This window comes from Zonotrichia albicollis, chromosome 21 (genome assembly GCF_047830755.1).
Source record: "Zonotrichia albicollis isolate bZonAlb1 chromosome 21, bZonAlb1.hap1, whole genome shotgun sequence".
In the NCBI taxonomy this organism is placed as follows: Eukaryota; Metazoa; Chordata; class Aves; order Passeriformes; family Passerellidae; genus Zonotrichia; species Zonotrichia albicollis.
In genome coordinates, this window is record NC_133839.1 from 7840517 (window position 1) to 7866508 (window position 25992).

The window sequence follows — 25992 nt, forward strand, 5'->3', positions numbered from 1 at the left end:
AGAGCCGGCGGTGCCTCCCCCGTGCTCGGGCACCGCGGGCACCTCGCTGCCCTCCCGGTGCGGGGCGGGGAACGGGTTAAGGGCGGGGGGCGGAGGGCCCGGCCCGGCCCTGCCCGCCCCTATTTAAGGCGGCGGCGGGCGCGGGCGGCTCGGTGCGATGGCGGCTCCGCGCCGGCCGAGCGGCGGGGGGCTGCGGAGAGCCCCGCACGACGGGCGGCTGGACGAGATCAACAAGGTGGGGCTGGGGCCGCCTCCCGACCCCTGTGGGGAGTGGGGAATGGGGAGGGGGCTGCGGAGGGGGCGGGAGGAGGAGGAGGGGGGCGGTGGGTGCAGGAGGAGCTGGAGACCCCTCTGCCCAAACGCCTTTGGGGAGGGGATCCGGCCGCAGGAGGAAGCGGGGTTCCTGCGGGGATCGCTCTCCATCCGCTGGTATTGCCCTCTCAGGCGGCTCTTTCCTCCCGTGCATCGCACATCGGCAGGTCCGAGCGGGCTGGTGGGCGCCCGGGGGCTGGCTGCTATGGAATTCCCTTTGGGAACGTGCTCCGGCAAGAATGGGGGCTATTGTTCTCCTGGAGGATTTCAACCTCCTCTCTGCTGTATCGAGCACTTCAACTTTTCCTTCCCGGAATGAGAAGTTTCTGCTGCTCAGAGCTGACTCCAGTCTTCCTAGCTTTTCATTACAGCGGGTGAACGGGCTGCCCGGGATGGCTGGACGTCCCGCAAGCCTCGGGCAGGGGGAATGGAACCTCCTGGATTAGTGCAAAGTGCACTGGGCTTCGTGCCCTTCATGCCAGGGTCAGGCAAGGTCCTTTCCCCCGAGCTCCAGGCTTACCCCGTCCATTGCTTGGCATGGTTATTGGGGCAGCTCTGTTGGCATCCCTCCCAGCTAAGAGCAGTTCTGAGGGTGAAAAGAAGGTTTTAATCTCGAAGCAAACAGTGCTGGGATTTCTAGCACTTTGTAGGTGCTCCTTTAGTTGGTGACACCTTGGTGTTACAAGTACAGAAATCAAATTGCTGTACAAGATGAAAGCCTAGAGGAGATGGGCTCACCTTGCCCTCACACTGACTAAGCTATGAAAAGTAGCAATATGCTCCTCCAGTGAGACAGTAGAGGTGAAGTTTAGATCACTGGGGAGGGAATTAAGTCATTAGAAATTACTCAATTAACTAGAAATTAGGATGTGCTGTGGAAAAAGAGATGTCAGGCATAAGGTGTGGAATAAGAGCACTTGGTTAAAATGGAGCCTTTGTAACCTGCAGCTAAAAGGCAGGCACGGTACACCCCGCACCAAGGTGTGTAGCTGGGTCTAATGCATCTTGCCTAGCCGAGGGGGTGCTGGCCCTTAGGCTGGGGCTCAAGGGACTGTGTTGTACCTACTGCTGCAGCTTTTGCTTCTCCAGAGCCTCCAGCATCACACAAGCACAAGGTGGATGCATGATCCTTAAGCTGGTGGGAGCTGTAGGACTGAGCCTGGGAAGCTGTGATGCTGGGGGTGTGCTACTGCTGTGTCCCCAGGCTCAGGGCTGTTCCCACAGAGGGGACAGGTTCCCTATCTCTCCCCTAAGCTGACATCACTTCTGGCCTTTTCTTTGGCTGAGGTTTGGGTGACAGAAATGAAACAAGCTGTGTGACTTCCCACTGACAGAGCTGCTTGTTTGCACCCTTGCTGCCCTGTGTGCTGGCTCAGCGCTACGAGCTGGGGTTTGAGCAGTTCAAAACCGAGCTGCAGATAGCACGGGTGGCAGATGCCCGTGGATCCTCAGAAGCCATTGTGCTCTGGGCAGCAACCCCCACGCTGCTGTGCTCTGCCAGCTCTGTGTGGCAATGGGGGAGTGCAGCAAACAGCCTCACACCGCCCTGACAAACAGCTGATACAGAAACTTGGGCTGATACTGTGGCTGGAGCCAGGGACGGGGTTTTCCCCAGCACTGGAGAGCCCTAGGGCTGTAAAACAGTCAAGTGCTCCTAATAAAACCCATCAGGCCAAATTCCTATCAGGCTTAATCTCATTGTCTCATCCTAACACTTAGCTCCCTCCAGCCCTGTTTTCCTGGCTGGTTTCTACCCCAGAGCTCTCTCTGGGATATGGGTCTGGCAGGCAGAAGGCTGAGTGCACATGTGCTGCTGAAGGATAGCTGAGTCCTGGTGCTGGCTCCTCTCTTCCAGCCTGAACCACTCTTGTGGGCTCCCCTCTTGGTTTTCCCCTCTTTTCAGGCAATGCAATCACATTGTCCAGCCTCGTGCATCAAGGTGGCAGGTCTAATCCAGCACAGATTAGTTTCAACCTTGTTTTACCTTCTAATGCTCTGGGCTGCAGGGAAGGAATTCAGCCTGTTAGAGAGCAGGTGCCTGCTTCTCCCATCAAGGGCAGGCACGAGCATCCTTCAGCCCTTCCCAGCCCCTGCAGGCAGGGTGGCTGGCATTCAGCACTTCAACACCCCTGTGAGAGCTTGGCCTGCCAGCTGGAGGCACCTTTTTGGGGAGCAAGGATGGATCTGGCTTTGCTCAGGTTGTGTTGCAGGTAACTGGGGCTTGTCTGACTGAGTTTATTGGCTTAGAAAAGTCAAGAGCTCAAGAAAGGCTGTTCAGGGCAGGAGCAGGGGAGAGGCTTTTAAAGCAGTTCTTATTAATAGAACATGCTCCTTAAAATGGGAACTTTAGCAAAGGGCTCTAGGAGAAACTTCAGCCGGGCTCTAGGAGGAACTTTCAGCCACTCTGAGTCACGGGCCCTGGGGACTGAATTCCTGTGTGCCATTGTGAGTGTTTTCCTTATCACAGTCACAGCCCGGCTCACACACAATGTGGAGAGTGGAATGCCTTTCAAGTACAGCCCCTTGTTGCTTCCTTGCACCTGGAGCAGAGCTGTGGTGCTGGCGGGCTCTCCAGCCCCCCTCCAGTTGAAGCACAAGGGAACTGAGCCCTAATGCTGTGTGCAGTGTCACCTGTGCTGCTTTTTTGCCAGGGCTGGTGGCTCCTGGGCATGTATCCTTCAGCCATCAGGTCTGGATGCATTCCCTTCAATCTTCACCATTTCTGTCCCGCTTTTTGCTCCCAGAGAGACTCTGTGCTGTGTCCTCACATCCCCTGTCCTGCTGGGAGGTGGAAGCTGCTTGCTGCTCCTGCAGGGCAGGAACGAAGCTGTGGCCTAGTGGCCAGGAGGTGTTTTGGCCCTGTTTTGGCTTTCAGTGATGTTTGCCTTCTGCAGAGGCTGTTCAGTGGTGATGGCAGCAGGTAACACTACTCTGGTCTCTGGTGACTCCTGCTGCTGCCTGGGCCCAGGTCTCAAAGCTGAATTGGGCCCTTTGTGTTGGGCTGGTAAATGATACCCCTGGGTAGAAATAACTGAGCTAAATGAAACTGAGTTTGCAAAGGAGAGCAAAAGAAGGAACTGGAAATGTTGTTTTTCACCACAGCTCTCCATCTGAGTTGGTGACCACGGTGATGAGGGAAGCCAGTGTCGCACTGGTTTTGTGGCCATGGTGTCTGGTGTCCCATCTGGAGTTTCTGGGGTGGGAGGAGGGGGTGGCAGTCACTTCTGTCCTAGTGGGCTTCCTACAAAAACCTAGTTCAGCTGCAGGGAAAAGACTTGCAGTGTTTAAGTGGCAGTGAAGGTTTGAGGATTCCCTGAGCAGTCCAAGCTCCCCTGTACCAGTGAGGAAGGAGGGAGCAGCTCCAGGTGTGTGGGACCCAGAGCACAGGAGCACGATTAGCATTACCAAGTGATCAGCACACTCCTGCCTTCCCCATGAGCATGGGGAGCAGTGGTGAGGAACACATTCCCAGCGTAGAGAACAGCCTCAGCCCTCCATCCACTCACCCCTCGAGGGGTTTGTCCTGGGCAGGCCATGCATAAGCTGTGCAGATGTTAATGATTTCTGCACTGAAGAATGTGGTGTTGTGCTGAACACAGATCGAGTCATTAAGCTGTGCTGGGCTGGAGCTGGTGTGGGAGGGCAGGGACAGGAGCAAGACCCTGCTGGTCACAGCTGTGGGGAGTGCTGCTGGCAGGGCACAGCACAAGAGCTGGCTGTGCAAGCTGTGGTCTGTTCTTTTGGCTATCTCAAGGTTTTTGAGGTGGGGCTAGGGACAAGTGACCAGAAGTGAGCAGGGTAGAGGGAGAAAATGGATATTTGGTATAAGAGTTCCTGAGCCCAAAATACCCGTCCTCTTGGGCATATGACATTCTGCAAACTTTGCCTGCTCTATTTGCAACCCCTCTGAGTTTATCTAAGAGTTTGAAATCTGAGATAAGAGTGCTTTCTGCAAGGACTAGGAGCCCTTGCTGGAAATAAGTGCCCAATCCACATGCTAAGTGTGCTTAAGCAGAGATGGGGAGAGCTGAAACCTTGGGTGAGCAAGAACAGGGGCTTTCATGCAGGTTTTCCAAAGGCAGGTGGGGTCCAGTCCTCCCTCAAGCTGCTGGTGGGAAATCTGAGACATCAGAGGGATTCCCCTTGCACTGGAATGTTAATGACAAGGTGTGGAGGGATTCAGCCCATTTTCAAGTCTCCTGGTGGTGTTGCTCAGCTGTGACTCTCTGGGAATTGTGAATCTTCTGGCTTTGGAGGTGTCCTCCAGGGTGTTTTCACACCTTTAACCTTGAGGATATTTTTTTTTTCTGTTTTAGGAGTTCCTCTGTGACCCAAAGTTCAGTAATGAAAAAGGCCTGGAGGAGAAGTTGGCAGTGTTCAAAGGTGAGAACTGGAGGGTCGCCCTGTCCTTTGGGCCTTACTGTTTGCTCTGAACCAGATTATTTTCCTCAGCACTTGGGTGTCACCAGCCTGAGATTCTCGGCCAAATACAAGTGACTGAGCTGGGATGGATGCCTTCCCCCTTGCTTGTGGGACTTGGTGAAACTCTCTGGAGAGGTGTTTTCCACACAAGCCTTTGTGCTTCTCCTGCTTGCAGGGCAGGGATTTGTCACCCTACAGACACCCTGCCTGGCAGCTGCTGTTACTACAAAACCTGCTGTGTGAGCAAAACCTTGGGGAGCAGCAAAGGAGGATGGTTTCTGTCTAGTTACCCAGCAAGCTAACTGGCATAACGGGCAATGCAATAGCTGGACTCTATTTTTTGTTTTTCCAATATGTAGGAGGGCCTCATTCCACAAAGAAGTGTCAGCTGCTTTCTGGAGGAGTTGGGGACTTCCTCTCTCCAAAAGTTTTAGTTCTTTCCCAGCCCCCTGACAGCAGAGGGAACACAGCACTGATATGTCTAGTTCTGGCCAAAGCCTGACTCCAGTGGGTCAGCAGATCCAGGGCTTAGGTTTGGGCCTTTTTCTGGGACAGGGGATAGAGAAACAGCTCAAAAGCCTGGAGTCCTCTGGAGCTTGTCCTCAGACTGGTTAGAGGACAAGATCTGGCAGGGTTATTCTGGTGTACCCACTTTCTTTCCAAGCAGTGGCTGAAGGCAGTTGGGAAAACATGCCTGCGTCACACTGCCTCGAGGCTTGTGCTCAACCTGGCTCTAACCAAATAAAACCTGACCTTGCTTCCATTTCAGACATTGTCTGCTGTTTCCCTTTGAATTTTGGCTTTGCAATCCAGCGAGGAAGAAGCTGGCTGGCGTTTTGTGATCCCTTACACTGCTGGGCACAGAGGAGCCTCCTGTGCTCCCCCATCTCTTTGTGTTGCCTTTTGTGCAGCTTTGGCTTTTGGCTGCAGCCCCGCATTATTTTTTCCCATCACAATTGGGGCTCTTCAAACATTGCAACTGTAGGTCACAGGCGCAGAATTCCCTGTAACGAGAGCCTTTGGCATCTCTTCCTGCTGCCTCGTGAGTTTGTCTCCGTGGCCCGTCCCTCTCTCCAAGGCCTCCTCCAGCTCCCCCAACAATCAGCTCATTGTGTGATGATGGGGGGAATATTTCTTCTCTGCTGTCCTTCCCACTTCCTCCTCCCAGCCTGGGGGAGGCAGAGATGGAGCCCCCATGCAGTGTTTGTGTAAATGTGTTTGTGAGGGAGGGACCGTGCATGGTTTTTGCCCCACTATATCCCTGCTGCTGGGGTGGGAGGGAAATGTGAATGTGTGAGCTGAGGCTGGTGTAAAGCTGCCTCTGTTCTCTGCACTGTTGGCTAAGTGTCAGCTCAGAAGAAAAGAAAACATGGGCTGGGCATGGACATGGCAGAGCAGGGTTTGTGCCCCAGGCATATGCAGGGGTGCCTGACCCTGGTGAGGGAGGTGGCAGCTAAAATGCACAAGGTCATTCTGGTGAGGCAGAGAGTGGGGAGAGGCAGTCCCACATCAGCCCCTAATCAGGGCTGTGTGTTACAGCCCTGATTTCTTCTAGGATTGGTTGTTTGATGCTTGATGTGAGACATTTACTCCAGCCTGAAGCATGAATAGCTTTGGTTTGTACATGGTATTTCCTGCCCATGGTATTCTGTCCTGGTCAGCTCATGGCAGCAGTAATCCATGGGCTGAGACCCAGGTGAAGACATGCCAAGCCATTCCTTTGCCTTCTTCCCATCGGTCCAGTTATCCCAACAATTTCCTTTAGAAGCAGGTCCTGGGAAGACTCCATTGTGTGAAATAACCACTCTTCCCTTTGGCTCCTTAAATTAGCCTGCCACTTCTGTGTTCATCCTCACATACCTGCTGGTGTTCCTGGAACAGAGGCAAAAGGTGTTTTCCATTTTCCTTCCTGGGGCAAAGGAGCAGCCTGGAAGGGCTTGGTTATTTTGAGTCCTCCAAGGCTGGTGTGGGGAGTGAGTGCTCACTGCAGGGTGATTTCTCCAGCTCAGCATGGATGGATGGTGCCAGCAGGCATTTTGCTCTTTCCATTTAGTCGAGCTGAGGTGATGGGGGCCTCCTGTGGTGCTGGGAGCTGTATGGTCTGTAAGACAGACAAATCCTTGCCTGAAGAGCTTAAAGTCTAAATGGGGAACAGCTATCAAGAGATGGGGGTGTGTAGGAAGCTCAGGTGTGCCACTTCAAAGGGCAGAAACTGCACAGGACTGAATTCCTGAATTTTCTAACTCAAATCAGTGCTCTGCCTGTTGCAGCATGCAAGTTTTTGTCCTGCAAAGCTAACCAGACCTTCTGGAGCAGGCTCTGCCTCTCTCTGACAATGCCAGAGTTGCTCGAGTCAGCAGTGTTTGACAGCAGGCTGGAAGGGCAAACAACCTGCTCCAGCATCACTGTGCCCAGGCATGTTCTTGGCTTCACCCTCTTGATGTGGTCCTTGAGCATCTCAGCTGGCAGGTGCTGCTCTGGGAGGGAGCACGGTGATGGGAGCACTGTGGAGTCTGTCCCTCATTACTGCAGGCAACTGCGTCATTTAATCCCCCTCCTAATCCGATCAAGCTTCATCTCGGCAGTGCCCGGGGGTTTGTTTTCCTTGCTACTCCTTCTGGGAGCCTGTTCCAGAGCTTTGTTTTTCTGGCTGGAAACCTTTTAACGCTGTTCATAGCCAGCTGATACCTTGTTCTCATGCCAGTGTTTTCCTTCAGCTTAAATGAAAAGCAGCCACAATTACAGAGAACTTAACTCTAGAGCCCTAGAGTTGAGATAAGCGTGCTAAAATCAGGCCTTGAGATGGTCTCCCCCTCTGAACTTTGTATTCAGCAGTATATCAATCTTATCACCAAATGCTTTATTTCAGGGCTGTAAGCAGGCAGTGCTCCAAAGCCCTGCACACCCCCCTGCTCTAGAGTCCTGCTAACTTGATTCTGTGTCTTTTCCAGAGAAATACATGGAGTTTGACCTGAACAACCAAGGTGAAATTGGTGAGTGATTCTGAGGGATGATGGGCTCGAAGAGCCACAGCCTGTCAGCTGCTGAATCTGCTGCTTCCTTCTGCATCATGGTGTTGAGAAGGAAAGCTAGTGGGCTTTTCCTGTATTCAGCCTTGCTTGGACCTTGATTGCCAGCTGGGGGCTTCCTTGGCTCTCCAGCCCCTGCCTCTCAGCTTCCTCCGTCTCTCCTTGCCTATTTCAAGATCTAAGCTCTTCTCAGTGCTGTTCTCCTGAAGTTCTGTTGATCTCCTCCACTTCTTTCTGCTCCAAATCCTTTTTTTTTTTCTTCTCCTTTTTTCTCCACTGAGGCCTTCTACTCAATCCTCTGCTGCAAAGCTGGGAATTCAGAGCTGGGAAGCTGCAGGACTTGGACAATTCTAGGAGTTGCCTGGCTTGAGGCAGGAGCTGTATAAATCCATGAGCAATTCTCTGGTGCAGAGAAGCTCTTTGCTTTGCAAGGAAGGGAGCAGAGGGAAGCCAAGGCCTTGGGAGTGAGTCTGGCTCAGCTGAGCAGCCCTGCTTTGGGTTCAGAAAGCACCAGTTACATAAAGTTCCAGCCTCCTGCAGGCCTGGAGCTGACACTGAAGTGTAATCACTTGTGCACTGTGCCCTTCCAGGAGGCAGCTGCCTCGTTCCCCTCCTCCACAAGTGTTCCAGCTGAAGTGCAGCCCGTGTGGAGCTGGAGAGGCCTGGCTGAGGCTTCCGGGAGGGAAGGGGCCCGCAGGTCTCAGCAGGCAGCAGTGCAACGGGAGGAAATGGCCTGTGGCGATGGGCAGGGGCGTCTGCTCCCCACTGCTTGTTTGTCTCCAGCTTTAACCCCAGTGGTGCTTCCCTCCTCCCCATCCTTGTGATTCTTGGCACCGCGATCCGAGCTAGAGAGCACTGTCCCCATGTGTGTCTGGAGCACTTGGAGTTGTCCCCCTTCTCTGAGTGTGTGGTACTTTTATCCTGAGCTGCACAAGTGGGAAGTGATGCTCTGTACTGGGCAGAGTATCAGTGAGCTGTGCTGGAAGGCTTTTTGTGTCAGCCACAGGGTAAGGTGGTGTCAGGTGGGAACTCATGGCTCTGTCCCTAGGGTTGGTCTGTGGGGTCACACCTTGACAGCAGTGATTGCTCTTGCAGATTTGATGTCTGTCAAAAGGATGATGGAGAAGCTGGGGGCTCCGAAGACCCACCTAGAGCTGAAGAGGATGATCTCTGAGGTGACTGGAGGGGTCAGCGACACCATCTCCTACCAGGACTTTGTCAACTTGATGCTTGGGAAGCGCTCTGCTGTGCTCAAACTGTGAGTGTTGCGGGATGGAGCTGGGGAGAGCAGCAGCACCTGAGCTGCTCTGGGGGCAGCTGGGAAGCACAGGCTGTTCTGTCTGATGGAGCTGGAGCTGTGCACACTCAGGGTTCATGGAGGGAGACAAGGATCCTTGTGCAGGGCAGTCTGCAGGGTGCCACGCAGGGTGTACAAGCTGAGCAGTGGCGAGTGCTCCCAGCAGAGCTGCCTGCTGTGTGTTAGCACCAGGCTTCTTCCCACGTGCTCCATGGGAGCCATCCCCCTCCCTTCCTGAGGGTGTGCAGGCATTCAGCACTGCAGGACTGCTTCCCATCTCCTCCTTGAGGATCCTGCTGGCTTTGGGGACACAGACTTCCCCTGTGGATGGTGGCAGGACCTCAGTGAATAACAGAGCATCCTGTATCCCGCAGGATGCTCCATCCTTGCCTGATCTTGGAGGGATGGGCAGTAGATGGACATGGGGCACATGCTTAAAACAGCTGGCTCATGCTGGGAGAGGTTTTCTGTGATACAGGCTGCCAGCACTAGCCTCCCACGGCCCCCTCTGCCCTCCCGACAGGGCTCTGAAAGTGCTGCTCGAACAAATGGCTTCCAAACACTTGCTTGGCTCCATCTCCATCCCATTGAAGCCTGGCATTTCCTTTCACAGCTCAGAGGCTGGCCCTGCTTTTGTGTCTGAAACTGCCATGAATAGGAGCTGATCCTCTCCATCCTCCTTACCCCTTTTTGAAGGCAGCTTTAGAAACACAGCCAGCTTTCCGGGCAGGTTGGGAGGAAGAATCTTGCATCCACTTCTCACGTGGTTTCTCTAAGCTGGGACATATTTGCTGGCAGATTCTTCCCACTGTGTGCTGTGTCTCTGTTGTGATGCTTCTCTTCCCAGCAGACACAGACTTCTGACATCCCTGCTCCTCCTTTTTCTCCACAGAACCAGACAGAGCCTGCAGCGTGTCCCGTATCTCCCATCCCTCCTCCCAACTGCAGCAGCTTTCACAAACAGGTCCCTTCTCTTGCTAACAGACACCCCATTGTCTGTTGGACCCTGTAGAGCAGGAGCAGAAATGTAAAACTCGTCCTAAGAGCAGTGCAGCCCTTTGATCCATCGAGGCAGCTGGCATTCCCAGCGTAGCTGCAGTCCTCAGGGAGGAAGACAGTGCTAGTGGTTACAAAATGCTTGAAATTCCTACAGCCAGTGCCTTGCTCCTTTTTTTTGCTCTCTCCCCTGGCTGTAATTGCTGTTGCTTGTTCGGTGTTGGCTTCTGAATGCTCTGTTGTGTGGTTATGTGCAAGGTGGGCCAGGAGTGGTATTTGCTTTTACGCATCAGGAGCACTTGGCATGCAGTGTGTGCCCAGGGGATTTCGGAAGTGGCTGTCTAAATAAAATGTGCTAATCCCCTGGGCTCTGAGAGGAAAACCAGCAGAGACTTAGGGAACCCACTCCTGGTAGCTGCTGGAAAAGCCAGCCTGGCAGCACTGCCCTCTGTTGGCTTTCCCTGCTTTGTTGATTATCTGAGTGCTCTTTGTAGGGGAGCCAGATGCTCTTTTTCAGCAGAGAATGCCACCCCCAATGATGGATAAATATGCATTTGCTTTTTTTTTTTTTAAATTGGCAATATCTGTTGTGTTTTGCAGGGTCATGATGTTTGAAGGAAAAGCCAATGAAAGCAGCCGAAAACCTTCTGGTCCCCCTCCAGAGAGAGACATAGCCAGCCTCCCTTGAAGAGGACAGGCTGTAAAATGGGCACTGTTTGCTTTGCTGGTCTGTAACAGAGGTTACCTGTGCTTTGTTACTCTTTACTGTGGACAGTCCTAGTTTTCAACTAACCTGCCTTAGAGGAACAGCAAGGGAAGCTGGAGCCCCCCAGCTCGTGTCTTTCTGCTGCATCCCTTAGCCAACTCGATCTGTTAGACAGAAGCCGTAGCACCAAGTGTAATGTGAGACCAAAAAGAACAAAAAATATCCTGTGATTTTTACTCTTTGCTCTGCCCTTCCTGCATTTCTCAGACGAGGAGCTACTTTGTTCCCAGCCTATGGATTCAGAGCTGTGCTTGTCATGACAGGTTCCTGATGGTCCTTGCTGCCAGACGTGGACAAAGCCCCTGAGAGCGGCTTCATGGGTGCAAAGAAATAAGTGCCTTCTCTGCTCCATCCTCCTGTTCCTACTTTGGACTTAGTTCTTCCCCTCCTGACCTCCCCAAAATGCAAATCAGCCTCCCACATCTGCCTGATCCTATGGGGAATGTGCTTGGACACAGAGATCTGCCTGCACAGCCTGTTGGAGTGGGGACAGTTTCTGTCTGCTCTGGGGGCTCATCCTGCGGGCAGATCTCGGGGTCCAACTGCAAGTGAGGATGGTTAATGCCACCTTGGGGACCCCCTTCCTGATAAATCACCACTTGGGCCCGACCAGGAGTGTAACCTCTGGGCAGGTGGTTGTCTGTCCCATCCATGGAGTCCAGAACCAAGCTGTGATGCCTTTGCAGCCCCACAGGATTCCTGGGGCAAGTGAAACCTCCAGGTGAAAGGAAGCTGAGTGACCAAACTGAGCCTGGCCAGAGCAGTTGCAGATGGGGATCTGTCCTCAGGCAGCTGCTCTGTCCCTCTGATTTTTGCAGACCTCCCTGTATGTGTTTCAGCCTGGTCCCCTGGGATTATCCATTTCCCTGATGGATAAACCCTCAAATCTGCAAAATAAGAAGGGCTGTAAATATGGAATATGAGCTGGGACTGTGCTATCCATGCTCTGGGTACTGTGGTGATCCTTGTTCCATACACAATTTCTGGAATTCAGGTCTTTGCTCTTTGGCCTTTTCCTCCTCTTTTCTTAAATGTTCTTGACAGCTTTTAACTTTTTTAAATCATGGTTTAGTAAGTACATTTTTTTAAGGAAATACAGATGATTAACTCTACTAGGCTGATTGTTCCTGCCAAAGGCTGCACTTTTAAATAATTTAAAAAACCAACAAAAACATTCTCACTACTGTTTTTGTGAAAACCAAAACTGTAACAGAGAGAAAAATTATGAGCAAAAGCAGCACCAGTCTACTTCAAGGACTGAAAATAAATCTTTTGAAGCTACACAGTGTGTCAGTGTTTACTGTTATCTCCTCTGAAGTTTGGTCCATATGACTGGTTGAAGATTAAGAGAGCTGGTTTCCAAGTCTGTTAATATAAACTCTTAAACAGATCGTGGAGATAGGTTTGGGCTGTCTTGATCTGATTTTTATCTGTAATAACTGACTGAAAGCCATGGAGTTTGTGGGATGAAATACAGAGGCCACCTCCTGAAAGTTGGCGCTTTTTTCTGACTTACTGAAAAAGAAGCAGGTGCCAGTGCTTGTTTTAAGGAATAACTTGTTTATTGAGAGCAGACACTTGCAATGCTTCTCTTGAAGGAAGGGTTTTTTTATTATTCCCTCTGCTCTGGAAGCAATTGCCCAAGGTTCTTGTCTGATGTGAATTATCTAAAGGGGAGACCACATTTCCCAGGGAATTACTGTGTGCACTTTTTTCACATGTTTCTCAAAAAGGACAGAATTTCCCTGAGATCACAGCCCCATGTCTGCTTTCTGCTGCCTGGTAGCCTCTGGGAATGCACCTGCTTTTCTTGGCTGTGTGTTGGAGCTAGTGTTCACTTAGGAAATAAAGGAAGCATATTACACGAGGGAAACTTGGATGTGGTTTGCTGCAGTTCAGGTCACTGCCCAAAGCCATCATTGTTTGTCTCTGTGGAAATCCTTCTCCTTTTTGGTCCTGGAAAAGAGAATGACCTGCTAGAGCTGGAAACAGCCCCTTCTCAAGATGTTCCCATAGTGCTGAGTGCTGGCATTCTGTCTGGTTGGGAGCTGAACCCCTCAAAACTTGAACGAGTAAAGAGATTGGGGACCTGGCATGATTAAGGCCCCATATTCTGCTTTTGCATGGTCCTGGAGCACAGTAAGGCTCCTCCAGCTCACAGAGCTGCTGTGTTTGCAGCTCAGGCACCCCGCACTGGAGCTGACCCAGAGCATCCCTGTGCTCCCACTGCAGCCCACACCAAGGGAGCTGGATTTTAGCTGATGGAAAGGCATGAAACTGAGTCAGGGTAGGGTTAGGTTGGAATTAGGAAAAGGTTCTTCCCCAGAGAGTGCTGGGCACTGCCCAGGCTCCCCAGGGAACAGGCACGGCCCCAAGGCTGCCAGAGCTGCAGGCTGTTTGGACATGGCTCTCAGGGACATGGTGGGACTCTGGGCTTGGCCTGTGCAGGGTCAGGAGCTCAATTTAACGATCCTTGAGTGTCCCTTCCAACTCGGCAGTCTGTTATTCCTTAGCCCTTCAGCAATACTGATACGGGAAAAGCATCAAAGCAGCTCACCAAGGGCTGGTGGCAGGGCGAGCAGCCGCCTGCCAGGCTGCACCGTGGCTCGGCAGGGACAGCCAGAACCCATCCTCGGTTCGGCCGGAGCCCATCCCCGCTGTCAGCGGGGTCTGTTCGGTCAGGGCTGCTCCCTTCAGGATGGAGCGAGGCACGGGCATCATGCAGCTCCCAGCGCCTCAGAACGTGTGGAGGGTTAGAGCACACAGCCTTAATCTGTGCCAGGGGGGTTTAGGTTGGACCCTGGCAGGAATTTCTGCACAGAAAGGGTGATTTGATATCGGAACGGGCTGCCCGGAGGGGTGCTGCAGTCACGGTCCCTGGAGGTGTTTAAGCAACGCCACTCAGTGATGTGGGTGACAGGTGGTGTTCGGTCACAGATTGGATTCGATGGTTTCAGAGATAGTTTCCAATCTGTGCAAAGAGGGTTTACTAAGCACACCTGCGGTAGGGCAGGAGCCGCTAGGAGGACCCGGAGCAGCGAGAGCCGCGGCCAGAGCGGCCCCGGCGGAAGCGGAAGCGGCGCGGGGCTCTCCCGGCGGAGCGCGGGCGGCGGGACCGCGGCCGCGGGGCCGCCATGGGGGACGACATGGACGTGATCCCCGAGCGGGAGATGAAGGTGAGGCACGGGGAGAGCGGGGCTGTGGGGGCAGCCCGGCGGGGGGACAGGCTGTTTAACTCGGGCCGGGGAGCCTTGGCTTGGAGCCGGAGGGGAGCGGGGCTTGGAGAAGGCTCGGCCTGGGCTGCGAGCGGTGGTGGGTTATGGGGGAGGCTTGGTTGGGACCGTGGGGCTGACAGACCGGGAGGGTCGGCTCGGGATATGGCGGGGCTGTTTGAGACATCCTGGCAGTGTATGTGAAGCAGAACCGCAGGATGGGTCAGGCTGGAAGGGACCACGGTGTTCATCTGGGCAAACCTCCCAAGGATGCTCAGACTGGTTCGTCCCAGAGCACACAGCACAGGATTGTGTCCGAAGGGGTCTGGAATATCTCCAGTGAGGGACACTGCAGCATTTCTGGGCAATCTTGAGGACTTGCCGGTATAGCGTGGTACAAGCCTGTGGGGTGGAAAAGTGAGGTCTGGCATGGCCTTGGTGTAGAGGGGTGTTTAATGCCTGGGGAGGGAATCACAGAATGGTTTGGGTTGGAAGGAACCCTACAGCTCATCTTGTTCTAACCCCTGCCATGGGCAGGGACATCTTCCACTAGACCAGGTTGCTCCAAGCCTCGTTCTTGAGCAGTTTCAGGGATGAAGGAGAGTTGGAGGAACCTTGTTTTCAAGAAGAGTGATATGTTTCTATGTTCTCCTGTCAGCATGCCTTGTGCTGGGATCCCCTGGTTTGGGGATGTGTGGCTGTGGGGCAGTGTGAGCTGGAGTCTTGCTGTGTGGAGCAAGCTAGCCCATCCTGTGTCACCCAGTGTTGCTGTGAGAAGGGACACGGGGGAACAGATTCCTGGGGTGATGATGGGTCTTTGTGCAGCTGCCTTCTGCCCTCACAGACACGGTGGTTGGGCTGTTTGCTTTGCAGAAGTTTCTGACTTCCTACAGCCTCCTCAGATAGCAGGAATGTACTTATTTAGTGGCAGTTATTTGGGAATAACTCAGCTTGAGTGGAGTTACTAGCATGTAGGTTGGCAAATGTGTGCCTGTAGCAGCAAGTTTTGTTCAGTTCTGTCCCATCTTTTTGTTCCTTTCTCTTTGTATCTCTTGGCTGGTTTTGGTGTGCTCTTGAGGTCAGATATCCCAGGCAGATTTTATGAACACGAGCACTGGGTACAAGAGAGATTTAACCAATGAAAAAAAAAATAAAATAGTGTGATCTCAGTCTTTTATGGATGAGACAGAAAATGTGATGGAGTGGCCAGAGCCTGCCTGGGTGTGCAGGACAGAGAAGCCAAAGTAAACTGTTCCTCTTGGGCAGCATGTGAGCAGCCTCTTCCCAACTCTCCCAAACAGGATTTTCAGTTCAGAGCACTGAAGAAAGTTCGCATCTTTGATTCTCCTGATGACCTCCCCAAGGAGCGCTCCAGCCTGCTCGCAGTGTCCAACAAATACGGGCTGGTCTTTGCTGGAGGAGGGACCAGCCTGCAGATCTTCCACACCAGAGATCTTCTCATGCAGAAACAGCCAGGAGAAGATCCCAATAAAATTGGTAAGACACACTTAAATCTCATGGTAAGACACACTTAAATGTCACGGATTTGGCAGAGACAGGTTTGTAGGGGTTTATGACATGGAACTCTTGGGTTCTAATACATGTTACAGTCCTTGCCATTCTCTGTCAGGCATTTGAATTGCCACGTTTTCTTGTGTGGGAAGGCAGAAACAATGGTTGGTAGCCATTCTTTGAGCCTGTGCATGTGTCAGGGATGTGTGAGATTTGAGGGACACACTGAGGCAGTTTTCATACTGAATTACCCACTCTGACTAAATGACTGTCCAGGAGAGGAGAAGCAACCACTGGTCCACCACCTGAGTGCAGAATGGTTTTCATTCTCCTTAGTAAGTGTTCCACTCTCTACATACATAAATAAAGCCAAAAGTCTTTCCTCTTATTATTACTCAGGTTACTGAGGAAGTAAGGTGGCATTTTCTTTTCTTAGAAATTTGGCATCTCTCAAGATTGTATTGATACAGATGAAGGGATTTGCTTTCATTCAGTTTTTCTACATGTTACTTTTAATAACTGCTGTTCATGGGACTGAAGATCATTGCATAAATTTGTTGTCTCGTTTTACAAGAACAATTCCTGCTCTTTGAATTTGTCCCCTTCATTCCATCTTCCTTTCCTTTTGTGTTTCAAGTGGAGAATATTCAGAGTACTGTGGTTCCCATGAAGTTTCCTATGCAGCACCTGGCTCTGAGCTGTGACAATCTCACCCTGTCTGTCTGTATGATGTCCAGTGAGGTTGGATCCTTCATCAGCTTTTTTGATGTCCGCACATTCCTGAATCAGGTACAGCATCTGCCAAGTGGGTTTGCCTTTGGTTTGGGGTTTGGGTTTTTTTTCAGAATACAGCAGAGGAGAGGTGTAGCTGGGGTGGGATTTTCTGTCTCTCTGAGGGTTGTCTTGTAAAGGAGTTGGTCAAAATTTGCTTGTTTTTATCATTAATTTATAGACAGATCAAAACTGCTTTGAGCTGTGGCTTCAGGAGTGTTTTGTTTTGTGCTCCACTTTGACTGTCCTGTGTATTTGTCTTTCCTAAAAGGCAAAACAGCAGAAACATGCATTTGCTTGTCACAAACTGGCCAAGGACTCAGGAGGTGCAGCCATGGTCAATGACCTGAAGTGGAACCCTGCCAGTGCTACCATGGTGGCCGTCTGTCTGTCCGATGGCAGCATCTCTGTCCTGCAGGTCACAGACTCTGTGAAGGTCTATGCCACACTCCCATCCTCTGCTGCTGTCACATCTGGTGAGTGGCAGCCTTGGAGGGCACGCAGAATGTTGGGCACTAAAGAGGAAACACTGATTAAGAGATGTATAAACACAGGTTGTTTGTCTCAGGAGGAGGATTCTTAAAATTCTTCACAAACAGGAAGGGTTTAAACTCAGTGAGACTCAGAAAATGTGTTGCAGTGGAATTACTCTTTCCCAGTTGATTGTAGCAGCTGAGTCTTGTGAGTTACCAAACATGCCCACCTGTGGTTTGTGCTGTCTCAAGCTTGACTCATTTCCAGGAAAACATGCAAATAAGCATCATCACCTGTTGGGTTTTGACCTGTATTGTCCTGCCTTCTCTGTGACTGGATGATGCCTTGTTTGATTCAGATTCATTATTTTTTTCAGTGAAAAAAATAGCAGTTTTAGTTTATTGGTCCTGTTTTTGTGGGGCATCTCCAGTTCCTTAGGGCTAATGAAATTCTCTCTTTTTTTTGCCTAGTGTGTTGGAGCCCAAAGGGAAAACAACTGGCTGCAGGGAGGCAAAATGGCACTGTGGTGCAATATCTGCCTGTGAGTATTGGTGGTGTTAAGGCCTTATGATTTCAGGAGTTTGAAATATGGTATTTTGTTGGTTTGGGTCGTTGGTTGGTTTTTCTTTGATTGGTAGATTGGTTTTTGTATCACAAACTCCAGAATTTGGTTAGGTGGCACATGCTGTGAGCTATGTGATGCTACCCATGTGCTTCAGTAATATTCAAGTGTCTTAGGCCAATATTTGGTTTAGTTTAAGGTTTGCAGTGGTCACTGCAGTCATGATTTCAGAGTGGCCCATGATTGTTAAAGAATGGGTGAGTTTTAAACCAGTTCTCTGGGCTTTCTGCAAAACTTGCAATTGGATTTGTTCATTGCCTTTTCTGTATATTTAAGAGTTGTTTTATTTGCAGAATCTGCAGGAGAAGAAAGTAATCCCTTGTCCTCCCTTTTATGACTCAGACAATCCTGTTAAAGGTGCATCTTTTTATTACTTTTTAACTTGTTTTCTCTTCAAAAGTATTTTACTAATTGTTCCCCCTGTTGTCTTTAGTTATAGCAGCTGTATAGCACTGGTTATGTAATTACAGTGTGATTTTCTGTGATTCTTAAGCTTGCTAGTTTAGGAGTTAGTTGCCATTTGCTTGTTATTTCCTTTTGTGTGCTATGCACACTTAAAATCAACAAGGAAATATTAACTATAAAGTGTTTCTGGCTGAGGTATTTGCTTTTTCTTTCAGTTTTGGATGTGCTTTGGATTGGCACCTATGTCTTTGCCATCGTGTATGCAGAGGCTGATGGGACTCTGGAGATGTCTCCACAAGTGGTCATAGCCATATTGCCTGTAAGTGCCAGCTGTCACAATGACACAGGTGTCTGTTGCTTGTTCCTGACTTGTTCATGACAATGGAGAGTTGCTTTTATTGTTGATATTGGCACCACATAGAATTTGAGTTTAGCAGTGCTGTAAATCATGGGATTGAGGTTGGGGGATTAAGTGGAGGAAGTAGGATCCACCTGAAAATCAATGAGTAAATTGTTCTCTGCTGAGATCCAATTGTGATGTTATTGGTGTGCCCTGATACTGTCAAATTTAAGGGAGATCACTTGGTTGGTGCATTGAAGGATAAATGTTCAATGTTGCTCCTACAGAAAAAGGAAGAGAAGCGACCAGAGAAGTTTGTGAATTTCATGGAGCCGTGCTACACGAGCTGCACTGAGAGACAACATCATTACTTCCTCAATTTTGTGGAGGAATGGTGAGTGGCAGGAATCATGGCAAAGTCCTTCCCTTGGTATGCATGTCTGAGGGGTCAGTGCTTCTCCATAGATTGTATTCCTCCTTTTTTATAAACCTTGCAGTGGACTGTCATGTTGGTTTTAACCTGTTTGTGTCCATGCTTACAGGGATCTAGTTCTGGCAGCTTCAGCAGCTTCCACAGAAGTCAGCATTCTTGCCAGGCAGGGGGATCAGGTAATATTTTTACTCCATTTTGGAATGTATTTTGTGTTGCATCTGTGCAAATCTACATTTTCTTTCCCCAAGTATAACCTATATAAGACCTGGAATACCATGAGACGATGATTTTTTTAAGACATCCCAAAACTAAACAAGCTTCTAAATTGTACATAATCTGAAGATAACTCTTAGGTGAACAAGAGATGTGTGTTGTGAATCAGGTTCCAGAAGTCTATTTTTTGTTCGCAAAATTTGATCAAACTCACTATAATAAAGTGATTGATGTGAGCTCATCAGTTGAAGTTAAGCATTAAAAATTTCTGACCTCTGACATGCAGTGATACATGAGAAGTCACACAGAAATCTGTGAAGGACCCTGATCTTTCTGGCATTTGTTAATCTGACAAATTTAAGTAGTTACTCTCTAGCTGGTGTTTCAGCTGTTGTAGGCTGCAGTGCTGAAGAAGGCTGGTCACAGGAAAGCAATAGCTGATGTAGTAATAATTTTACTTTTTGCAGAACTGGGAATCATGGGTTTTGGAGGACTCAAGCAGAGCAGAACTTCCTCTGACAGATAAAAGTGATGACACTCTGCCTGTTGGCGTTGCTGTGGACTACACCAGTAACATGCCCATCGTGATCAGTAAGTCTTGTTTGTCTTTCTTGTGGGGTAGTCCAAAAATCTCAGTATATTTGATGTTTTTGAGGGGCAGCCTTGTGCTCAGAGTTCTGGGAGATCATTCTGAAAGGCAGACCAACACACCTCCTGCTGTTTTAATTCCAAACCCACAGCACGTGGCTTCACTTCTGTGTAAGGATTCAGGGGTGATGTGTTATTTTTTTCCTGGAGCTTTCAGCATCCTGGGATATGACACTAACAGACATGACAAACAAAGCTCCTGAGTTACATCTGTCCCCAGAACTGAGTTTTAGTGAGTTTAAAGGAGTTGTGTTCCAACACTGGGGATTTCAGGCTGCCCATGAGGTGTTTTTTGTTCTTGTCACTTACGTCCTTTTGCAGAACTGTTTTGTATCAAGTACATTTGCATGGATCTAAAGGAAAAGTGGGTTGGTTTCAAAGCCAGAAACAGCAAAGATCGCTGAGGTGAATGCGTAGGTTTTAATTCTGCATTAAAGCTCAGGTCTGTACTGCCTGAACCCTGCTGTGCTCCACAGCTCAGCTGCATTGTTGCTGTACCTTCTGTGCTGCCTGAAGGCCCTTCAAAGCATTTTGTCAAAGTCTGAAGCTACATCTGAGCTATTGTGTTGCATCTCAGTGAATTCTGAGAATTCTACCTTGAAGGCCAGAGACAGATGGAAATAGAGATGCCTTGAGGCAGAGTGGAAGGTACTGCAGTCAGGAGTTCCTGAAGAGCACAGGAGGGTGCCAGTTAACTGAGACCTTTACCTGGAAAAAAACCTGCAGTAGGGAATTGAGGTCAAACATTTGTACTTGAATGCCAGATTGAATTTGAAGCCTTTTCTCTGTTAATCTATACAGTTACTGGATTAAGAAATCTGTCAGGACAGATTTTTTAAAGCCTGTGTTATGCTGCCTCAGAGTTTTTAAAAAGGTTTTTGGAGAAGCTCTTTGCTAATACATTTTCTGTGTTCTGACACAAGAGTTTTGCTACACATTAATTGGCTTTGCAGTTCACAGCAAGTTTAGGTTGCAGAGAAACCTGATTTGTCCTAGAGCTTGTTCCCAAATAGAAACTGCCCTTCCCTAGCATGGTTTTCCTGAAGAACCAATAGTAAAGAAAAATGGCTGTTCACTGTGCCTGACAAACAAAGCACCATGATTATAGCAGATTTTTCCTGTACTCTGCATGTGTTGGGTTTGGGTTTTTGCATGTAATTAAGCACAGTTAAACTATTACAGAATTTTAGAAATACAGAGAGTGTTCTTGAAGCCTTTAACTGTTCTGAGAATTTTTGTACTGAAGCAGACTCACAAAGCAGCTGCATAAAACACAAGTATTTTATGTCAGTGGTTCAGATCACGAGGATATTTGTTTGATGTTTGCTTCCTTTAAAGTTAAAAAGCTTCCTCTGTAGCAATTCCATTTTGTAGTTTATGCATATGAATGTTAATGAGGAGACAGGGCCCAATGGAATGTGGGATTGCTGAAAGGAATTGAAGGAGGGAGCAGAGTATCAGTGAGGAAAAATGACTGCTTCAAAATCTGAAAAAGCTTGGCACAGAATTGATGGGTGAAAGTTGGGCTTTGTCATTCAGAAGATGACATTCAATTGTCAAACAACCCTTTTATGAAACATGAAGTCAGAAACATAAAGGAATACAAAAGGATAAAGAAAGAGATCTGAGCACTGACAGAGAAGCAAGGGAACAAAGATGCAAATGAAAGCAAGAAGGTAGAAATGTAAGAAATATTGAAGGAGGCAATTCCAGTAGGAACAGAATGGGAAGCTTTGACTGCAGGACTTACATGTGTGGTCTCTGGCAGGTGATGAGAAGATCCTTGCTCCAGCTCCAGTTCTGATCCTGCTCTCCACGGATGGTGTGCTTTGCCCATTTCACATGATCAACCAAAACCCAGGAGTCAAGTCACTTATTGTGACCCCAGAACCACTGCAGGTGGCAGGGGAGAGAGTTCCAAAGGCAGCAGGTGAGTGCTCCAGGGCTCAGGGGAGCACTGGGATTTGTGGATCTTTGTCATACTGATCTGTCAGTTCAGTAGTCAGGTACATGTGGTCACAGAAACATTTTTTTCTTTATAATGGTGAACAGTTCTTGGGAGTTTTCAGGACTGTTCTCTGTCTTTGGTGCATGAGTATGAAATTACCAAGTCCTGTTCACCAAATCACAGGATCATTTGGTTTGGGAAAGACCTCTATGATCATGGAGTTTGTTTGTGGGATCTCAAGCACTTTGCAGGCTGTGCATTTAGATTTCCCTGTGCAATCAGCCTTTGCAGAATAGGACCAAACCAGTTTTAGGAGGCTCTTTGCCCAGCTCTGAGCTTGGCCTGCACACTTTAGAGAGGTGATGGTTTTCCTCCATAGTTTTGCCACAGGAGATCATGATATGAACTAAGGTGTTTGACTGCAGAAAAATCCTATTTAAATAAAATTCTTTTAAAGTTCTATTTAAAGCTTTCCTCAGCACTGTGAAAATTGTCAGCAGGTGAATAGAAGTAGTTCTGTTTGAGTTATAGATGTGTTGCTCTGTGTGGTATGATGTAGGCAGGTAAGATGATTATTTTGCTTGTCTGCATTCATAGAGAAATAATTGCAAATGCACCATTTTCTCCCCTGTGCCCAAATTTGCTTCTCCTTTCCCAGCCAGAAAGCTGCTTTTTGGCAGCCTGCCTTCCTGCAGTGCTGGCTAACTTGAATGCTTACTGCTTATTTTATTTGAGATGGCAGGAACCTCATCAAAATCAATGGAGGAAGGTGAAGCTTTTTCACAGGAAACTTCAGACAACATTAATCTGAACAGATTGTTGTATTGATCATGACTTTGTACAGTTTCTGTATCACTTGCTGGGATTGGGGACTTGCAAGCCCAGCTCTGCCATCCCTTTTCCTCACTGTCCAGTGAGAGAAGCAGTGCTGAGCTGTCCATATCAAACAGATTTAGTCTTGCAATGCCTCCTGCCATGACTCAGTGCAGCCCCATGAGCCTCCTCCTTTCCCATTTGTGTTCCTGCAGGGAGTGCTGCCACAAGTCCAACCACTCCTCCAACTTCTCTGAAGGCTGACACAGCCCCAGCTGCTGCTCCCACTGTGCCCACCTCAAGCCAGCCTCCAGCAGGGAGTGGAGCAGCTGTTTTTTCCTTCATGCCCTCGGCTGTGAAGGCTCCTGGTTCCACAGGCAGTGATCCTCCACCATATTCCTTTGCCACTGATGCCTCCAAGCAAGGCCAGACCCCTGCTCTGACTGGACTAGCAACATTCTCCTTCTCCTCTGCTTCTTCCAAGGCATCCCTGACTCCTGCTTCTGCAGGCAGCACTACAGCAGCTCCTGCCACCTCTTTTCCTTTTGGCTCCATGAACTTTAAACCAGCTGCAGACAGCTCACCAGGGCCATTGCTCTCCACAGCACCTGCTGCACAGAAGTCGTCTTTTGCACCTTCAGCTTCTTCAGTCAAAGTGAACCTCAATGAGAAGTAAATAGATTCAGCAGTGAATGCAGGGGCTGGGTACTTGTTAAATTGCTGCAGGCATGGATAATATATGGTAGTTCTGAAGATGGTGTCTGGCTTTTTGCTCTGACAGCAGTTCCCCACATTCCCAGGAAAGCACTGAGGAAGCCCCTCTTTATCCAAGAGTGTTGTGGCTGTGGAAACCCTCAGTGCTTCCCATGCCAGGGGTTTTGTTTAAGGGACAGTGCCAAAAATTTAGACTGATAAATTGCCAGAGACTCAGGGGGGTTTTATATCTTTGTTTCATAGGCATCAAACAGTGATTCCATGCCTTGGTTTGATGCAAATCATAGCTGAGGACTGCTGGGAAATCACTTCTGTCTGGAATTGTTTGAGTGGGGTGGTGATAGCACAAGTTTCTCTGACTGTTTGGTGAAGGTTCCTTACCCCAGCCTGAGGGGAAGCTGGAGCCACAGCTGATGGATTGCTTTGCCACTCTGTGTTCAACACAGAAGGTGCCAGACCTTTTGGTTGTGTTCTTAAATGGACACTTGCTCACTGAGCACAGGATCTGGAATCTTCAAAGCTTGTTCACACTGACTGAAAAAAACTAATATTGATTAGAAACCATGTAAAATGGATTTGAGTGTTCTCAGATGTCATATACTCACTCTTCCCTCCAACTCCTGAGACTTGCTCTTTATTTTTAGAAAAAGTGGTTTGAAATACAGAGCTATGTTAACTGGAGCTGCTTTTCAAGGAGAAGAACTTTCATGTAAATGCATCATAAAGAAATTTCTGATGGTTTAAATTATTATTTTTGAATTAGGAAAATCTTTACTACACCAGAATCTGATGGGAACTCTTAGGGCTTTTTATATTTTGTGTATAAAGCAAATGATACACCAGTGAATTGGCTGAATATTTAACTTGGCTGCCTGGAGGAGCTGAGTTTGCAAATGAATAGAAATTCATATTTTCTTATAGAATTTCTGTTTGAGCCTTACTCTGAGATGAGCACTGAAGGGCAGCTCAGATTTGCTATAGCTGGAACAAAATTATGAGGTGCATTTGAAGCAGGGTAGTATTTTTTGGTGGCATTTAGCTTTTGCTCATGGGAGGATCTAAGACAGAAGTCTCTGTGGTTCCATGTATTCAGAAATTATCCTGAATGGCTCCTTCCCACTATCCCACAAGCTACAGTCATGATTTTGTATCTGCAGCTTGAGTAGTTGCTGATCCCAGGGGGTGTTCATTCATTTGTTCATTCATTCACTCACTCATTTATTCATTCTGTTGCAGGTTCAGTGCTGTAGACACCTCTTCTCCCAGCAGCAGCAGTGGGCAAAGCACCTCCACAATGTTTTCCTTTTCAAGCAGTTCCAAAGCTGCTCCTGGAGGTTCTCTGAGCCAGTCCACGCCTGTTGCAGCCCCTCCTGCCACACCACAGAAGACTTCATCCCCTGTGCCTGCCACAGGTAGGAGTCTGATCCCTATTTTTGGGAATAAAGCATTATAAAAAACATTCTAAACGTTTTAGGACACAGGGAGCTTCATTTGGCTTTTTGCTTGTTTTGCCCTTGCTTTCCTGCTCCAGAGGCCCTCCTGATTGGCACACCATCATGATGTGAATCACTTGGTCTTGAAACTGAGCGTTTTTTCCATTTGTGCTCTATTTCTCAAAGAGCCATGTGTGAAATAATTATATTCAGCTGCTTAAGTTCACCCAGAAGTTGTGGCATTCTCAGAGCTTTGAGGGTTTCTGGGCAGCCACACAAATCAGTGCCTTACCTTCCATCTGTATTGATCAGAGTTCAAAGCAGTGACAAGAGAAGTTGAATGGAAGTGAAAAGGCACCTGAGGAAGGTGTATGCTTGCATTGGGGCCCATAGCACTACTGCTTTGGGATTTGATAGTGCTGATTGTTTCTCATCACTGCCTGTTTCCTCAAGCTTTGTTTAACTTCATCCATTTCTGTTGTTCTTATTAAATTCCAGTGGCACGTCCTGCTCAAAATCCTCCTTCAGCTTCCTTGGTACAGAAGACAGCCAAAGTCACCCCATCAGCAGCAAAGCCAAGCTCTGCTCAGGTAACAAGAACTTGACTGGTTTCTTTGGAGGATGAATGTTTTTCATGGCTCAGGAATTGCTTAGAATTCCTTGGACTGAACTAATGTTCTTAGGTCAAAGAATTAGCTAAATTCTGATTTTGAAACAGTGGCAAATCTGTGGTTCTAAACAATGTTCTCTGCATGTCTTTAGAGAGCTGTATTTTACCCTGTTATAACCAGAGTGTCTGAATGGAGTTTCTAACACCAGGCCTATTTTAATATTCTAAGCTCCCTGTTGCAATTAATATATCCTCAGTATTGGTTTTGTGGTTTTTTTTTTCCCAGGGCAAATCAGCACTCCCCAGCACAGCTTTAGAGAAACAGACCCACCAGTGGAAGGAGTCAGACCCTGTCATAGCAGGCATCAGGGAGGAGGTAAGATTTTCAAGCAATTTTCTTCATAATGCCACACAAACACTTCAGCTGTGTTCTGATGGTGTCTGTAAATAATTTAGGAATCAGAATGGAAATTTTTCCTAAGATGATCAGCCTGGTTTGTAGTTGTTATTTATGTGTCCTATTCAGTCATCTTCAGTCACTGTGCTGAGAAGATGGAGTATTCTTTCCTGTTCATGTTCAAGAAGAATTTCCTGCTTTGGCTGCAAAGTGACCAGTGTTTATGGTGTAACTGAGGCATGATCCAAGAGCTGAGACATTTGTTCCAGTCCCTGCTGTGTTTTCAGTGGCTGCCCTTTCTTCCACTTGGCCTTGCAGATTGCACATTTCCAAAAGGAGATGGAGGAGCTGAAGGCCAGGACTTCCAAAGCCTGTTTCCAAGTTGGGACCCCAGAGGAAATGAAGATGCTGAGGACTGAGTCAGAGGATCTTCACACCTTCCTCTTGGAAATTAAAGAGACAACAGAGGTGAGCAGGCTGTCTTCAAACTGTGAACCAGCAGTGACTGTTCCTCACCTGATGTTTCTCCTAAACTTCTACACCTGAACTGTAGAGGGAACACCTGGCATTTGCCTTTGTGCTTTTAGACAGAGAGATGCTTGCAGGAGCCCTTGTGCTAGAAATG

At 48.8% G+C, this 25992-nt stretch overlaps 2 protein-coding genes across 4 annotated transcripts in view; both read left to right on the forward strand.

Moving 5' to 3' along the window:
• The first annotated feature begins 77 nt into the window (after window positions 1-77).
• On the forward strand, window positions 78-12103 carry AIF1L (allograft inflammatory factor 1 like). Its single transcript, XM_005495228.4, has 5 exons — window positions 78-235; window positions 4629-4695; window positions 7686-7727; window positions 8859-9021; window positions 10657-12103. Exons 1-5 carry the CDS (start codon window positions 158-160, stop codon window positions 10742-10744), a joined length of 438 nt encoding a protein of 145 aa, XP_005495285.1. The 5' UTR covers window positions 78-157; the 3' UTR covers window positions 10745-12103.
• Window positions 12104-13875: 1772 nt separating this feature from the next.
• Window positions 13876-25992, forward strand: part of NUP214 (nucleoporin 214) — a 38306-nt gene continuing 26189 nt past the window's right edge. For all 3 annotated transcript variants that reach the window (XM_005495229.4, XM_026798095.2, XM_014272873.3), the window contains exons 1-16: window positions 13876-13998; window positions 15336-15531; window positions 16184-16335; window positions 16589-16793; window positions 17262-17332; window positions 17707-17770; window positions 18034-18137; window positions 18446-18552; window positions 18701-18767; window positions 19272-19395; window positions 21221-21382; window positions 22429-22885; window positions 24164-24339; window positions 24859-24950; window positions 25257-25346; window positions 25686-25835. In XM_005495229.4, coding sequence (XP_005495286.2) covers window positions 13957-13998; window positions 15336-15531; window positions 16184-16335; window positions 16589-16793; window positions 17262-17332; window positions 17707-17770; window positions 18034-18137; window positions 18446-18552; window positions 18701-18767; window positions 19272-19395; window positions 21221-21382; window positions 22429-22885; window positions 24164-24339; window positions 24859-24950; window positions 25257-25346; window positions 25686-25835 — 2259 coding nt within the window. In that variant the 5' untranslated portion in view covers window positions 13876-13956. The remainder of the gene's footprint in view (window positions 13999-15335; window positions 15532-16183; window positions 16336-16588; window positions 16794-17261; window positions 17333-17706; window positions 17771-18033; window positions 18138-18445; window positions 18553-18700; window positions 18768-19271; window positions 19396-21220; window positions 21383-22428; window positions 22886-24163; window positions 24340-24858; window positions 24951-25256; window positions 25347-25685; window positions 25836-25992) is intronic.

Excerpts from the sequence above, each read along its gene's own strand:
- AIF1L (XM_005495228.4), top strand. The coding sequence starts at position 158 with ATGGCGGCTCCGCGCCGGCCGAGCGGCGGGGGGCTGCGGAGAGCCCCG. Across the intron at positions 236-4,628 it reads GGCTGGACGAGATCAACAAG|GAGTTCCTCTGTGACCCAAA; the intron begins GTGGGGCTGGGG and ends TTTCTGTTTTAG. Across the intron at positions 7,728-8,858 it reads GAACAACCAAGGTGAAATTG|ATTTGATGTCTGTCAAAAGG; the intron begins GTGAGTGATTCT and ends TTGCTCTTGCAG.